This window comes from Scyliorhinus torazame, chromosome 5 (assembly GCF_047496885.1).
Source record: "Scyliorhinus torazame isolate Kashiwa2021f chromosome 5, sScyTor2.1, whole genome shotgun sequence".
Taxonomy (NCBI): domain Eukaryota; kingdom Metazoa; phylum Chordata; class Chondrichthyes; order Carcharhiniformes; family Scyliorhinidae; genus Scyliorhinus; species Scyliorhinus torazame.
In genome coordinates, this window is record NC_092711.1 from 90,181,278 (window position 1) to 90,198,098 (window position 16,821).

The 16,821-nt window shown below is 45.9% G+C and overlaps 1 protein-coding gene across 3 annotated transcripts; it reads left to right on the forward strand.

Annotated features, from left to right (window-relative positions):
• The first annotated feature begins 1,490 nt into the window (after nucleotides 1-1,490).
• Nucleotides 1,491-15,515, forward strand: LOC140418895 (uncharacterized). Of its 3 annotated transcripts, XR_011945402.1 has the most exons (4): nucleotides 1,491-1,733; nucleotides 3,027-4,169; nucleotides 11,475-12,749; nucleotides 14,741-15,515. XR_011945402.1 is itself a non-coding variant. In XM_072502553.1 (3 exons), the coding sequence occupies exon 2, from the start codon at nucleotides 3,089-3,091 to the stop codon at nucleotides 4,124-4,126; it is 1,038 nt and encodes a 345-aa protein (XP_072358654.1). In that variant the 5' UTR covers nucleotides 1,491-1,733; nucleotides 3,027-3,088; the 3' UTR covers nucleotides 4,127-4,169; nucleotides 11,475-15,515. The 3 variants fall into 3 exon arrangements, 1 of the variants encoding a protein (XP_072358654.1); XM_072502553.1 differs by having other exon boundaries at nucleotides 11,475-15,515; XR_011945403.1 differs by lacking the exons at nucleotides 1,491-1,733; nucleotides 3,027-4,169 and adding an exon at nucleotides 10,731-10,847 and having other exon boundaries at nucleotides 11,475-15,515.
• The last annotated feature ends 1,306 nt before the right edge of the window (nucleotides 15,516-16,821 follow it).

Here is a 16,821-nt window from a genome sequence, read left to right on the forward strand (position 1 = left end):
TGGTGGTACTAGAGGCTGGATATCCGAGAAAATTCCTCCCCACACAGGGAGCAGGTGTACGGCTTCTCCCCAGTGTGAACTCGCTGGTGTGCGGTGAGGTTGGCTGAAGACCTGAACTTCTTTCCACAGGGAGTACAGTTGAATAGCTTCTCCTCAGTGTGAATAAGCCGTGTGTTAGCAGGTGAATCTCTTCCCAAACTCTAAGCAGATGAATGGCCTCTTCCTGGTGTGATCTTGCTGGTGTATTGCAAGGCCTGCTAATTGAGTACACCCCTTCCCAAACACTGAGCATGTGAACGGCTTCTCCCCAGTGTGAATGCGTCGATGGTTCCTCAGCAGGGATAGGTTTTGAATCCTTTCCCACAATCTTCACATTTCCAAGGTTTCTCTATGGTGCTGGGCTCAGTGTGGCTGCATCAATGGATTTCCAGATGGGATGGATAATTGAATCCTTTACCACAGTCCTCAGATTTCCACAGTTTCTCCATAGAGCCGGAGACAGTTAAAGCAATGACCATATACCAAACACATTTAATATTTCTCCACACTGTCACTGGTGCACTGAGAAACTATTGACGCATTCACACTGGGGAGAAGCCGTTCACTTGCTCAGTGTGTGGGAAGGGGTTTACTCAATTAGCCAGCCTCACATTAAAGCTTTTCCCACAGACAGCAAGGCAATAAATGTATTTTTCTAGATTCAAAGGTCCATGATATTCAGATCCTGATTAATCGAGTGCCTGTGTCAGATCTTGATGTGATGTTTGGTTTGAGTTTCCCATCTGCAAATCCTTCCTCATAAATATCCTGCTAAAGGAGTTTACAAGAGTACCCAGTGTCAGTCCAGGATAGAAATTTTGAACATTAATTCCAGTTTCTGTGGAACATTTCTTCCCTCTCGTTCCCCCAGAACTGTAAATCCCCGTCCCACACACACTCCCTCTTCATTGGGCTGAAATCCAAAAATGTTTTGGCAAATTATTTCCGGATCCTTTTAACGATCTGGAGATAAATTCACTCATGATTTGTGACAAAATATGAATCTGAATGTGCAAAGATGTGCAGGTTAGGTGGATTGGCCATGATAAATTGCCCTTAGTGGCCAAAATTGCCCTTAGTGTTGGGTGGGGTTACTGGGTTATGGGGAAAGGGTGGAGGTTGGGTAGGGTGCTCTTTCCAAGAACCGGTGCAGACTCGATGGGCCGAATGGCCTCCTTCTACACTGTAAATTCTATGAAATCTATGAATCACCCTGATTGAGCAGACACAATAACAGACGTTAACCTTGTGTCCAGAACTGACTGTGTTAAGATTTTCTCAGTGGACCCTCAGTCACCATCACTGACACTAACTTTAAATTCCAGATGTTATTAATTGAATGGATTGGAGCCCATGTCCCCAGAACATTTTCCTGTCTCTCTGGATGACTAATGCAGTGACATTGTCACTGGGTCAGTATCTCCCCCCTGGTCTCTATGAGGTTGTTTGTGGAGAGAAGCGGAAGCGGCGGATAGTCACTAACCTGGAACCTCACAATGTCCAGGGAATGATTGACGGCATATCCGGGCCAATAGGGAAAGAGGAGGCGGGACTGGAGGACCGAGCGGGAGTGACTGGTCCTCCAACCAATCCGAGTGAGCGAGGGCCGGGCTGGGCTCGGTCGTGTGAGGCATGCGCAGTGTGATTAATGGCGGCGTCGAGACGGTTCTTTCTCGGTACGATAATCCGCAGAGGTGGGTATGGCGGAACCGGGGGGAGCTATGGATCAAGCGCGCGGGGGGTGGAGAAACTCATGAAAAATAACCTACCGATATCCGGGATGGCCCCCCGCCCTTTGCACAGAGCAAGGCCGCAGCTTTCCTCAGTTCCAAACCCGGATTAATGTCCGCCATCTTTGTCGGGGGCACTGGTAGCAGGGCGGCGCGATCCCCATCTTTATTGAAGATACAGCGAGGGCGCAAGCGCACCCGCCATCTTTGTTAGGGGCAATATTTTTGAAATTTATCCAGTAACAGCGCGAACAAATTGTTCATTAAACTTCTTCACTCTTTCGCCTCCAATTTGTTATCGATAACGCCGAACAATGATATCAGGTCAATGACAATCATTTGTATTCATATTGTGTCTTTAACAGAATAAATCTGTCTATAAAACCAAAAGGAAAAGATGATGGTTTCTCCAGCAGATAAACTGACAGTAAAATGGAGCCGGGCAATGTAACTGGGGTGGAAATAGGTGGTCTTGGTGATGATGTGGATATGTGGTCAAAATATGTCCTTCAGCCTCAGACAGTTAACAAGTAGAGGGATGGAGTTAGTGGTTAGAGAGGGAAATTTGTGATGGTGACTGGAGAGAATGGCTTCAGCTTTTCCAATGTTTAAAGGCTGGAAATTTCTGCTCCTGCAGCACTTGATGTCAGACAAGCCAGCACAGTGTGTGTGAGTTGGAGATGAACTAGGAGGTGATGATCTTCACTTGCACCTCCTACCCGGGTGCATCCAGGCAGTGGAGGTTGATGGATTAGAAGATTCTGTCAGAGTTTCGGTGAAGCTGTAGATGTAGAAAATCCCTCTCTTTCACCCTCTGTTTCTTGCACCCCTCTCACTCCCTGTCTCTTCCTCTCACCCCCTTCTGTCGATGCTAGATTATGCGTAATCCCAGATTGAGTGGTGGGATCCATTCCGTTAACAACATTAGTTGTGAGCTCTCTCTCACTTCCTTTTTTCTTTTTGAAATCTGTATCACAGGATATTACTGACGAGAGACCTTTTAAATGTCTGGACTGCGGGAAATGTTTTAAAACCTCGCAGGAACTGGTCTCCCATCAACAGGTTCACACTGATGAGAAACCGTTCAGGTGCTCTCATTAGCCTGATTTTTATGACAATCCAGCAATTTTCACAGTCACTTTCCTCGTGCCGACCTCACAAATTACCAGATTCATTCAGCAGAATTTTACAACTTGCCTTTGTGTTTCTGTGGGCTCTCTCTCACTTCCTTTTTTCTTTTTGAAATCTGTATCACAGGATATTAGAAAGGGGAGGATTTGCAGTCAGGAAACTGAAACTAAAGATCATATCAGGATCTCATGGACGCGCCCAATCTATTGCAACCTGAATATCATCGGATTTTGAAGATGGAAGAAAAAAGCACCATTCACAGTGAGGAGAACCCGTACACGTGTTCTGTGTGTGGACGAGGGTTCAATCGATCATCTGGCCTTTCAAAACATAAATGTAGGCATGATGGGGAGAAGCCGTGGAAATGTGAGGACTGTGGGAAAGGATTCAATTACCCATCAGAGCTGGAAATTCATCAGCGTGGTCACACCGGGGAGAGGCCATTCACCTGCTCGGACTGTGGGAGGGGATTTACTAAGTCATCCATCCTGCTGACACACCAGCGCACACACAGTGGGGAGAAGCCATTCACCTGCTCTGACTGTGGGAAGAGATTCACTCAGTCATCCACCCTGCAGAAACATCAGCGAATACACACTGGGGAGAAACCATTCACCTGTTCTGTGTGTGGGATGGGATTCACTCAGTCATCCACCCTGCTGACACACCAGCGAATACACACCAGGGAGAAGCCATTTACATGCTCTGAGTGTGGGAAGAGATTCTCTCACCAATCCACCCTGCTGACACACCAGCAGGTTCACACTAGACAGAGACCGTTCATCTGCTTCGAGTGTGGGAAGGGATTCATTAATTCATCACACCTGATGGTACACCAAAGAGTTCATACTGACGAGAGACCTTTTAAATGTCTGGACTGCGGGAAATGTTTTAAAACCTCGCAGGAACTGGTCTCCCATCAACAGGTTCACACTGATGAGAAACCGTTCAGGTGCTCTCACTGCGGGACTGGGTTCAGACGATCGTCTCATCTCACTGTACACCAGCGCACTCACACTGGGGAGAGGCCATTCATCTGCTACAAGTGTGGAAAGAGATTCACTCAGTCATCCGCTCTGCTAAGACACCAGCGAGTTCACACTGGGGAGAGGCTGTTCATCTGCTCTGATTGTGGGAAGAGATTCATTCAGTCACCCAACCTGCTGACACACCAACAAGTTCACACCGGGGAGAGACAGTTTACCTGTTCCTCGTGTTGGAAGTGATTTTCTCGTCATCCGCCCTGCTGAGACACCAGCGAGTTCACTGGTAACTACAGTGATTGGATTTTGTTGTTACATTGAGAACTGAGCCCTTTCATTGTAATCTGTTTCTGCTGATGTTAATACATTTCAGACCAGTCATAGAGACAAATATCCTGGACAAAAATCAAATATGCCATCTTTGTGTTGAACATGCTGTATCGTGTATTTTTTATATCTGAAGGGTTCTCCTTTTGAAGGGTTCTCCCCTCCCCTGTCGTCTCCATTTTCACCTCCGACAACAAGTGAGGAACTCATGGAGCTTATTTGTCATTAAGATTGAGACAATCCAATCTGCTGCTTCCCTCCCTCCCATTAGCCCACTGGACCAAACTGTCTCTGAAGTCCCCCTTGTCCATGATCTGAACTCACATCTTTCTCCAGTTTCTCTCCTGTCAAACCTTCTCATTGATCATCCTGTCCATGAGACCTTCCGGATTCTCCCTTTACCATTTTCCCACTAAATTACTGATCACTCAACTCCCCACATTATCTGATATTGTTAATGGTTCTGTCTCTTCTGGTTCTGTCCCTCCCACCATTAAATTCACTCTCATTCAACCGGGAAAAAAAACCTTTGACCCCATCATCCTGGCAACCTACCGTTCCACCTCCATTCTCCCTTTTCTCTCCAAGTCCCTGTACTCGGTGTCCCCCAAGGATCTATCCTCAGCCCCTCCTATTTCTCATCTACACGCTGCCACTCGGTGACATCATCCCAAAGCACCATGTTAGATATCACATGTACACTGACATCACCCAGCTCTACCTCACCACCATCCCTCTCCATTCCTCCACTGTTACTAAATTATCAAACTGCTTATCCCACATCCAGTGCAGGATGGGCAGAAATTTCCTCCAATTAAAAATTTGGGAATATCAAAGCCATTGTCTTCAGTCACCATTAGAAATTCCATTCCCTAACCACCGAGTCCATCCCTCTCCCTGGGAACTGTCTGAGGCTGAACCACACTCTGCACAATCTCTGTGTCAGATTTGACCCCAAGATGAGTTTCTGACCCCATCTCCACACAATCACTAATACCAGATAATTCAATCTCCATAATGTCACCTGTGTCCATCCCCACCCCAGCTCATCTGATGCTGAAACCCTCATCCATGCCCCTGTTACCTTTAGACTTGATGATTCCAATACAGTACTGACCAGCCTCTCACATTCACCCCCACGGAAAGGTGAGATCATCCCAAACTCTGCTGACTGTGGGCTTTCTCACACCAAGTAGTCCTGTTCACCCATCACCCCTGTGCTCACTGACCTACACTGGCTCCTTATGTAGGACAGCCTTGATTTTAAAATTCACATCCTCATCCTTGTTTGCAAATCCCTTCATGGCCTCATCCCTCCCTATCTCTGTAATCTCCAGTTTTACAACCCTCTGAGATATCTGCACTCTGCTCACTCTGGCCTATTTAGTATTCCCCATTTTAATTATTCCACCATCAGTGTAGGGCCAAGGCCGGAAACTGTGAAATTCCCTCTCTAAACCTCTCCGTCAACGGTGCAATTTTAAACAGTGTAGAATCAAATATCCCAGCGGTGGTGGGGGTGAAGGGTGGTAAATGTCGACAATTGGGTGATTAAACTGTTGATCAAGATGTTTTTTAAAAAAAGCTAATGGGGTCCTCAGTTTATTAATGTAGACATGGAGTGCAAATGCAAGGAAGCTATCGGGAATCTTTGTAAATTACTGATTACCCAGCAGTGTGGAAAATTACCCAGGTATGTCCTGTACACAAAGAGCAGGACAAATCAAACACAGCCCAATACTGCCTCATCAGTCTTCTCTCAATCATCAGTAAGGTGATGGATGGGCCATCAACAGTGCTAGCAAGTGGCACTTGCTCAGCAATAACCTGCTCTTGGGTCATGTCTGTGCGGAGTCTGCACATTGAGTCTCCGGTTTCCTCCCAGAAGTCCCGAAAGACGTGCTTGGTAGGTGAATTGGACATTCTGAATTCTCCCGCAGTGTACCCGAACAGGTGCCGGAGTGTGGAGACTAGGGGCTTTTCAAAATAACTTCACTGCAGTGTTACTGTAAGCCTAATTGTGACACTAATAAAGATTATTATTAGATTATTATCATTGATGCCAGTTTGGGTTCCGGCAGGGTCACTTAGCTCCTGATCTCAACACAGCCTTGGTTCAAACATGGTCAAAAGAGCTGAACTCCAAAGGTAATCTGAGAGTGACTGTTATTTAAACCAAGCCAGCATTTAACCAAGTATTGCATCAGGGAATCGGAGCAAAACTGGTGTCAATGGGAATCGGGGGAAACTCCGCTGGTCATAACTTGCACAAAGGAAGATGGTTGTGTTTGTTGAATGTCAATTATCTCAGTTCCAGGACATCACTGCAGGAGTTTCTGATGGCAGAGTCCTAGGCCCAAAATCTTTATCAATGACCTGCCTTCCCTCATAACTTCAGAATTGGGGATGTTAACACTGCTTCTCACGGTGCCAAGGTCCCAGGCTCGATCCTGGCCCTGGGTCACTGTTCGTGTGGAGTTTACACATTCTCCCCAAATTTTCCGTGGGTTTCGCCCCCACAACCCAAAAGATGTGCAGGCTAGGTGGATTGGCCACACAAAATGGCCCATTAATTGGAAAAAATTAATTGGGTACTCTTAAAAAAAAATGTTCTTAAAGAATTGGGGATGTTTGCATGTGACTAAATAATGTTCAGCACCATTCACGGCTCCTCAGACACTGACGCAATCTGTCGAATTTGCAGACAGCAGGACACAGAGATGATAGGTAGAAAGTAATGAATCAGGTTTATTACGATACAAATCCAAACTCCTTCACTCCCCAAAGAATCTCCTTCCTTGATTGTCCCCAGACGAGGATTTTATGTGAGATGGGGCTCTCCCTGCTAAGGGGAAGCCCCCCTCCCTTAAAGGGGCAGTTCCTATTCTGGAGAGGTCATGGGAAATTGTATGGTCATGTCCCGGGACCTCCATTGGGGTTAAAACACAATCCATGTCCAAATGCAGCAAGACCTGGGCAATATCCAGGCTTGAGCTGAACGTGGCAAGTTACCTTCACGCCACACAAGTGCCAGGCAATGACCGTCTCTAACGAGAGAGGATCTAATGATTGACCCTTAACATTCAATGGCATTACCATCGCTGAACCTCCCACAATCAACATCCTGGGGGTTAGCACTGACCAGAAAATGAACTGGACTAGCCATATAAATATTGTGGCTATCAGAGCAGGTCGGAGGCCAGGAATCTAGCGGCACGTAACTCACCAAAGCCAGTCCACCATTTGCAAGGCACAGGTCAGGAGCATGATGGAATATTCCCCAATTGCCTGTATGAGTGCAGCTCCAACAACATTCAAGAAGCTTGACAACATCCAGAAAAAACAAGCCCATTTGATTGGCACCCCATCCACAAACATTCAATCTCACTACACCGGCGAACAGTAGCAGCAGTGTGTACCAGCTACAAGATGCACGATAACTCACCCAGGTTCATTTAGGCAGCACCTTCCAAACTCGTAACCTCTGCCATCCAGAAGGACAAGAGTAGCAGATACATCGACACACCACCACCTGGAGGTTCCCCTCCAAGTTACTCCTGACTTGGAAATATATTAATGTTCCTTCACTGTCTGTAGAAGCCAGGTATTTCGAATACAACTAGTATAGGTAAAAGATAGCTTTTGTCATTTTTATCAATGACCTAGAGGAAGGCGCAGAAGGGTGGGTGAGTAAATTTGCAGACGATACTAAAGTCGGTGGTGTTGTCGATAGTGTGGAAGGATGTAGCAGGTTACAGAGGGATATAGATAAGCTGCAGAGCTGGGCTGAGAGGTGGCAAATGGAGTTTAATGTAGAGAAGTGTGAGGTGATTCACTTTGGAAGGAATAACAGGAATGCGGAATATTTGGCTAATGGTAAAGTTCTTGAAAGTGTGGCTGAGCAGAGGGATCTAGGTGTCCATGTACATAGATCCCTGAAAGTTGCCACCCAGGTTGATAGGGTTGTGAAGAAGGCCTATGGAGTGTTGGCCTTTATTGGTAGAGGGATTGAGTTCCGGAGTCGGGAGGTCATGTTGCAGCTGTACAGAACTCTGGTCCGGCCGCATTTGGAGTATTGCGTACAGTTCTGGTCACCGCATTATAGGAAGGACGTGGAGGCTTTGGAGCGGGTGCAGAGGAGATTTACCAGGATGTTGCCTGGTATGGAGGGAAAATCTTATGAGGAAAGGCTGACGGACTTGAGGTTGTTTTCGTTGGAGAGAAGAAGGTTAAGAGGAGACTTAATAGAGGCATACAAAATGATCAGGGGGTTGGATAGGGTGGACAGTGAGAGTCTTCTCCCGCGGATGGATATGGCTGGCACGAGGGGACATAACTTTAAACTGAGGGGTAATAGATATAGGACAGAGGTCAGAGGTAGGTTCTTTACGCAAAGAGTAGTGAGGCCGTGGAATGCCCTACCTGCTACAGTAGTGAACTCGCCAACATTGAGGGCATTTAAAAGTTTATTGGATAAACATATGGATGATAATGGCATAGTGTAGGTTAGATGGCTTTTGTTTCGGTGCAACATCGTGGGCCGAAGGGCCTGTACTGCGCTGTATTGTTCTATGTTCTATGTTCTATAGCTGTTTAAGCATAAATGTTGAGCCCCAGTTTTAAATACCCATTTATACAGCATAATTCACTTTTACTGAGGTCCGTTGTTCTGGCAAATGCATATTTTCAAAGACAGTGTGACATTAAAACAGCACAGTTGCAAGATAATTTGACACTGCTTGTGCTAATTGTCAAGGCCAAGGGATCGAATACACAGCAACATGAAGGCACCATTGTTCACAATGCAGATAACAGCTAGGTCAGAAAAGCTGATGTTGTACATTGAAGATGGACGGCTTGCCATCAAATCAAATGTGTTTGAGTCTAACCCAAACCAATTAGGATTATATTGGGGTGTAATCAGACGACTTAAGACAGATATGAAAGTGTATAACTGAAAAGTTTCTCCCCGCCATTTTAGGTTTTGGTTTTAGTGTTTAGTTTTTAGGTAATTGTCTTTGGGGGTTCTGTCAGCCTAACAGTCTGTGTCAGTGATGTTAGTCCACTTTTGACTTTGAGTTTGAGTTTAGCTGAAGATTAGCTTTCTCTCTCTCTTTATGTTTCATGGCCAGACTTTGACCTTTTAAAAGTTACTTTCGAGCTGTCTGCCTAAGCAAAGAAAGATAATGTCTGTAATTCTCTGAAAGCTTCGAATTGTCTACGAATTGCCTTTTAAATGACTTTCAAATTGTAATCAAGCGACTACAAATAAAACAATTCTTTTTGGCACCTGAGGAGTTTATACTGCAAATTTCTGCTGAGTTCCAGTATTCGCAAAGTGCTACTGATAACCGAATAGCAGAGATGATATAAATTCCTTCAACTATACACAGTCGAATAATACAAGGAATCGAACAACTTAACACAGTCTACAAATATTACAAATCTTACAACTTGTCGTATTGCGCCAGGACTTGATTCATCAACTAAGCTGCCCCCAAACTTGGCGTAGTTCGACAGGTTAAGATCCCCATAAATTAAAGTTTCCTATACTGTCGCTGGGTCAAAATCCTGGATGCAGCCTCATCCTCGAGTTACAGAACAGACTTTCTCCTGTCAATATAGAGCTGCAGGATTGGACTGTGATCTGTTTATTGCTCATCTTCAGTTAATACAGTTTAGGAGTGATTTAAATTTAAAACAAGCTTTTCAGACATGATGGTCTATTCATACATAAATTAGATGCTATAGGGCACAAACTGCATCCAACTAGGGTTGATTTACATCAGAAATAAATATTGGAATAAACATGGGTCTGGCATGGATGTGATCAACAGCAGCAATAACTGCAGAATCAAAAACAGTTCGGTGGGGTTACAGGAATAGGGTGGAGGCATGAGCTTAAGTAGGGTGTTCTTTCCAAGGGCCGGTGCAGACTCAATGGGCCGAATGGCCTCCTGCACTGTAACTTCTATGATATGATGATAAGGTGGAGTTGAACTCGTGTCTCTAGCCCACTGTGCAACCCCACATCTGTGGACACTAAGTGGCAATTTAGTATAGCCGATCCACTTAACCTGCACATCTTTGGATTGTGGGAGCAAACCAGAGCACATAGAGGAAACGCACGCAGACATGGGGAGAAAGTGTAAACAGTCTCCCAAGGCCGGAATTGAACTTGAGCCTCTGGTGCTGTGCCACCGAAGTACTTCACTCAGCCACCCCACATTTTGAGTTTACATTTGACTGGAGCTATTGGATTCTGCTGTCGTGTTGGAAAACTTTAGGGCATTTGAAATTCTCCACCAATTCCTACTCCATCTTTCTGATGGATAATGAAGGGTCTGTGCACATTCCCCCCCAATATCCACATCACAGCAAAAAAGATCACGAGTCACTAATTAGGATTTTCGATGGGGCTGTATTTACCCAGCATTCCCGCGGTAGTGAATGTCCCCCATTCACATCAGAGGAATATGCTGCGCAGGCGCAGTAGTGACCAGTATGGGAGCATGCGCAGTGCGAGTAATGGCGACGAGGCGAGTCGCTCATTTGTCGTCTCTGCAGCGGGAAGGATGCGGAAACTCTGACGGAACGATGGAGCCGGATCTGGAGAGGGAGGGTTTCTAAACACCTGGTGAGGGCCGCAAATCCAGAATCAGACTCTGCAAGTCCCGCGTTTCCAGCTCCGGGTCTTTATTTCCCCCAGACCGGGACAACACGTTTTAAAATCAATGCCCCGCTCTCGGGCTGCTCCTGTTATTCGCCGCCCAGAGGAGTCTTTGGACCATATATTTATATTCAGTGAGAGATCGCAGTCTCCGTCTCGTTACCTGATGGAACTGCTTCACCATTTGGTTTGCACTACAACCCCACACTCCCAATCACTGCCCAGTGTGGAGGGGGCTGGGTAAGTCAGAGGATCTGCTCTTGGGCCTGGTTAAAGCAGCAGCCTGTAGATCGGCAGGGGGTAACTCCGGCTGTCGGCCCCTCTTCTGTGGTCTTGTCAATCCCCGGTAGTCCTGGAGAGGGAGGGTGCGGTGTCCACCGGAACACTTGAGACCTTCCACACTGGTGGCCACCTCAGGGTGCAGAATGTCCAATAGATACTGGGAACGACATTCTGGTGTAGTTGAGAAGGAGGTTTGATTGGACCACAAGTTTGGGGAAACAAGAGAAAAACCCCATAGAAACTGGAATTGTCTGTTCTGAATTTCTATCCTGTACTAATGGTAATACTGACACTGTCAATGTATTTTACAAGGTACAAGAGGACGTTGATTTGCAGATGGGGAACTCAGACCAAACATCACATCAAGATCTGACAGAGTCACTTAATTCATCAGGACCTGAATATCATCGGTCCTTGAATGTGGAAGGAGAAATTTTTGTTGGTTCTGTCAGTGGGAAAAAATTTCAAACATCAGTGTGACTGGAAAAGCATCGAGACCCACACAACACACACCCGAGTGAGAGTGTTCCAGTGAACTGAATGTGGAAAGACTTTAACCAGTTACACAGCCTGAAAAAACAGCACATCATTCATAACGGGGAGAAACTGTACACGTGTTCTGTGTGTGGACGAGGCTTCAATTGATCATCCAGTCTGGAAAGACACCAGGACTCGTACACAATGGAGAAACCGTGGAAATGTGGGGATTGTGGGAAGGGATTCAATTACCCATCCCTGCTGGAAATGCATCGACGCAGTCACACTGGAGAGAGGCCATTCACCTGCTCTGTGTGTGGTAAGGGATTCATTCAGTCATCCCACCTGCTGACACATCAGCAAGTTCACATTGATGAGAGGCTGTTTAACCAGTCAGACTGTGATAACTCTAAAAGCTCCGAGGACCTGGTCAAGCACCAGGTTGTTCGCACTGAGAGACAGTTCAGCTGCTCTCACTGTGGGAAGCTATTCAAACGATCACAGAATCTCATTGAACACGAACGTACTCACACTGGGGAGAGACCATTCACCTGCTCTGTGTGTGGGAAAGGATTCACACGATCATCCCACCTCGCTACTCACAGACTGGTTCACAGTGATAACAGACCTTTCAAATGTACTGAATGCGAGAAGAGTTATAAAACCACAAGTGATCTGCTGATACACCAGCGGGTTCACAACGAGGAGAGGCCGTTCAGATGTACAGTGTGTGGGAAGGGATTTACTCAGTTATCTGGCCTCCAGAAACACCAGCGAGTTCACACTGGGGAGAGGTCATTCACCTGCTCCTTATGTGGAAAGGGATTCATTTATTTAACCGGCCTCCGATCACACCAACTTGTTCACTCGGATAAGAAACCTTTCAAATGTTCTGAATGTGAGAAGAGCTTTAAAACCACAAGTGTTCTGCTGAGACATCAGTGAGTTCACACTGGGGAGAGGCCGTTCACCTGCTCTGACTGTGGGAAGGGATTCACGCGCTCATCCCACCTGCTGACACATCAGCACACGCACACCGGGGAGAGACCGTTCACCTTCTCTGAGTATGAGAACGGATTTACTCGGACAGCTCATCTGACACAGCAACAGGTTGATAAATGTCTGCAGAGTTTGGATTCTGCTGTTATTGCTGCTGTTAATCACATCCAGCACTGAACCATGTTAATTCTGACTGTTGGGAGTTTGTTTTTGCTGATGTTAATAATCCCTATAACTGGACTGGAGTTTAATCTTCTGAATATATGTCAAGTGAACTAATATTGTTTCAGACACACTATTGAAACCTTCATTTCACCAGGATAAGAAGAGATTAATTGGTGTCCTGTTACTGGCTGCTGCATTTTTGTGACCTTTCCTCCTTTCTAACTCGGGATTATTTCAGTTCTTGCACCTTCAGTTACTCTCACAACCGCGTCCCAGCTCCCCATCACTTCCAATGTGTCTGTCTTAGCTTTGGCATCCAGGAGAGGTATTGGTAACAAACCCAGGCTCACTAAACACAAAACCCAGTCATTTGTACTGGGGATCTGGTCAAGCACCAGGTTGTTCGCACTGAGGGGCAGTTAAGTTGTTCTCACTGTGGGAAGCTGTTTAAACGATCACAGAATCTCATTGAACATGAACGCACTCACACTGGGATGAGTCACATGAAGGTGGTCAGTACAAATGATACAAGGACATCCAAAGAAAGGATCCTTACAAACTTCTGCACTGCGGACCACCTAAATCATATCAAATCTCTGGGAAAAGACTGCAATCGACCAGCCGTGTGGAGGCAGCACTGAAATTAGTTCAGTTTGTTTCAATTTGTACTGATGTGCTTGTCTCCCCAATCACTGAGGACAGTGATGTTTGTGGAGCCGCCTCCTCCTGTGATTTGTTTAATTATTCACCACCATGGAGATGTAGTGGGACTGCAGCTTTGATCTGAACCGCTGTGTGTGAGATCGCTTAGCCCTGCCTAGAGCATGCTGCTTCTGCTGTTTAACACGTTTATAGTCTCCTGTTATAGGGTCACCAGATTGGAATCTGTTTCAGGGAAACCTGGTGCTGCTCCTGACATGTTCTCCTCCACTCAATGTTGAACCAGGGTTGGTCCCTTGGCTTGATGGTAATGGTAGAGTGAGGGATATGCTGGCCTATGAGCTTACAGATTGTGTTTAAGTATTGTGCTGCTAATGGCTCACAGTGCCTCATGGATGCCCAGTTTTGATCCGGATCTAATTTATTGTGCACCCCACCCCCCAGAACTGGTTGACATCTCTCAATGCATAACCTCCCACGTTTCTGTGTTAAATTCCCTATTGCCACTTTATTGCCCACTCCACCAATCCATCTACATTGTTTTGGAAATGATAGCTATCCTCTACAATGTCCAGAATTTGGCCAATCTTTGTGTCGTCTGCAAATTTCATAATCATGCTCCCTACGTTCACGTCCAAATTATTATATAGCCCACACGGTTATGGTCCCAACACCGAGCCCTGTGACACAGCACTTGAAACAACTTTTCCAATTGCAAGGGCAGCCAATGACCCTTTGTTTCCTGTTACTGAGCCAATGTTTTATCCAGTTTGCCACATTGCACTGTATCCCACGGGCTTTCACCTTTGTCACGTGGGACTTTGTCAAACGCCTTGCTAAAATCTATGTGCACAACATCTACTGCACTACCTTTATCAACACTTCTTGTCACTTCCTCAAAGAATTCGACCAAATTTGTGAGGCAAGAAATTCCTTTAACAAATCCATGCTGACTATCCCTGACTAGTCGATGCCTTTCTATGTGACAGTTAATCCTATCTCTCAGGATTCATTCTACTAATGGTGAGAATCAGCTCACTACCACACGGAGTGGGTGAAGTGAATAAGACAGATGTGTTGAAGGGGAAACTAGACAAACACAAGAGGGAGAATGGAACAGAGGATTACAATGAAAGATTTAGATGTGGAAAGATGGGAGGAGCTTGCGTGGAGCAGAAACTCCAGCAGGGACTGGTTGGGCTGAATGGTCTGTTGCTGTGCTGTATATCCTGTGTAATCGAGCTCTGAATTCACTGTGTTATTTCTGTTTGTGTCAGGAAGCAGCATGACGTTAAACAGAGGACTAAAATCAAAATCTCCCAGGCCATTGTCCTTCCCACCCTGCTGTGTGGAGCAGAATCCTGGGGATGCTGTAGGAGCTACAGCTCTGGAACTCTTCCAGCAAAGACTTCTGAGGACCATCATGAAAATTCAATAGCAGGACAAAAATCTCAAAACAACCTGGTTCCCCATCGTGCTGGGCTCAACAGCATGGAGACCATCCTCCAGAACATTCAACTGAGCGGCCAGGCCATATCTCTCACATGGATGACTATAAAATCCCCAAGCAGACCTTCAATGGGGATTGTCTCAGGGCAAACAACATCAAGGTGGTCATTACAAATGATACAAGGACATCCAAAATAGGATCCTTACAAACGTCTGCACTGCAGACCACCTCTCTGGGAAAAGACTACAATCGACCGGTCCATGTGGAAGCAGCACTGAAATTGGTTCAGTTTGTTTCAAGGACCATCAACAGCAAACTCATAACATCCAACACTGCCAGAGAAAGATCAGAGGTGGAGCAGCTACAGAAGTTCCCCCTAAACACCAACAACAATATAAACTGCCAGTTCCGTGGACGTCCATGTCGATCCCACATCAGACCCTCAGTCATGAGAGGACCCACAGAAAACAATGTAATTAATGACAGCTTGGACATACTCGAACAATGAGGAGTTGACCCCAACATTATCCCTGTTCTCCGGATGGGATCACTGTACTCTGTCTGATTATTGCAGAGCTGTTAATGAAGTCAGTAAAAGACAATCTGTTGTTGGGAGCTTGATTATAGAAATATAGAAAATTGAAGGAGTGGCCATTTGGCCCTTCGAGCCTGCTGCCCCATTCATCATGATCATGGCTGATCTCCCAAGTCAGTAACCTACTCCTGCTTTTCCCTCATATCCTTTGATCCCTTTAGCCCCAAGCTCGATATTATCTGGTGTCTGAAACCACAGGGTTCAATATTTAGAGTCAACAAGGTGAACAAGGATGTGTTCATCAGGGCCCAATTCTCCAGCTGGATATTCACAGGAGAAAGTCAGTCTGTTATCCAACACATTGAGGGAATTGAACAGAGAAAAATCCCGTTTGTAAGAACCCCGCAAATCAATTGTAAATATCTGTCAAATGTTGGCAGGTTCCAATTGTCGATTTCCATCACATTGAAGTCAGTGAGAGGCGGGAGGGTGGTTATTCTGGAACTAAAAAACACCAGTTAGATCACAGCTAGAGTACTCAGTACAGTTCTGGTCACCACATTACAGGGAATAGGGACTAGCTCAGTCTCAGCCAGTACAAACATGGTAGGGTCAATGGCCTCCTCTGTGCTGGAAACTTTTAGGATTCTGTGATGACAAGTGGTCCTTGTGTTTTTATCCAAGACCGGTCACGGCCCAGTCATTTAGTCCAAGTGTTGATGTGATGGTTCAAGCCAAGAGGTGTCTTATGGAATCTGTGGTTCAAGCTTGTATTTTTAGAGACAGACGCTCATTGAAAAGGGAAACTGAGAAAATAAACTGACTCTCAGCTGCCAAGGAATCTAAGACTGAAACTGAGTAGAATCGTTGAAAAGGACAAAGAGAACCCTCAGAGCTCAGTCGCAGATTGTGGGTTCAGTGATGCAGTACAGGCAGGTTGAGGAGTCTCAAATGAATCGCTTATTGTCACAAGGAGGCTTCAAATGAAGTTACTGTGAAAAGCCCCTAGTTGCCACATTTCGGTGCCTGTTCGGGGAGGCTGGTACGGGAATTGAACCGTGCTGCTGGCCTGCTTTAAAAGCCAGCTCTTTAGCCCTGTGCTAAACCAACCCCTGGATCCAGAAGCTGAAAATAAGCAAAGATGCAGTTTCTGAAGATAACATTGGTCGCGATACACCATCCAGACCATAAGATATCGGAGCAGAATTGGCCCATTTAACCCATCGGGTCTGCTCCACCACTGAATCATGGCTGATATGTTTCTCATTCCCATTCTCCTCATAACCCAATTAGAAGGCTAGATAATGTTGAGGAAGCAGGGAGGCTGCAGTAGTGTAAAAGTGTGAGTTTATGCACTTTGGAAGGAAGAATAG

Excerpts from the sequence above, each read along its gene's own strand:
- LOC140418895 (XM_072502553.1), top strand. The coding sequence starts at position 3,089 with ATGGACGCGCCCAATCTATTGCAACCTGAATATCATCGGATTTTGAAG.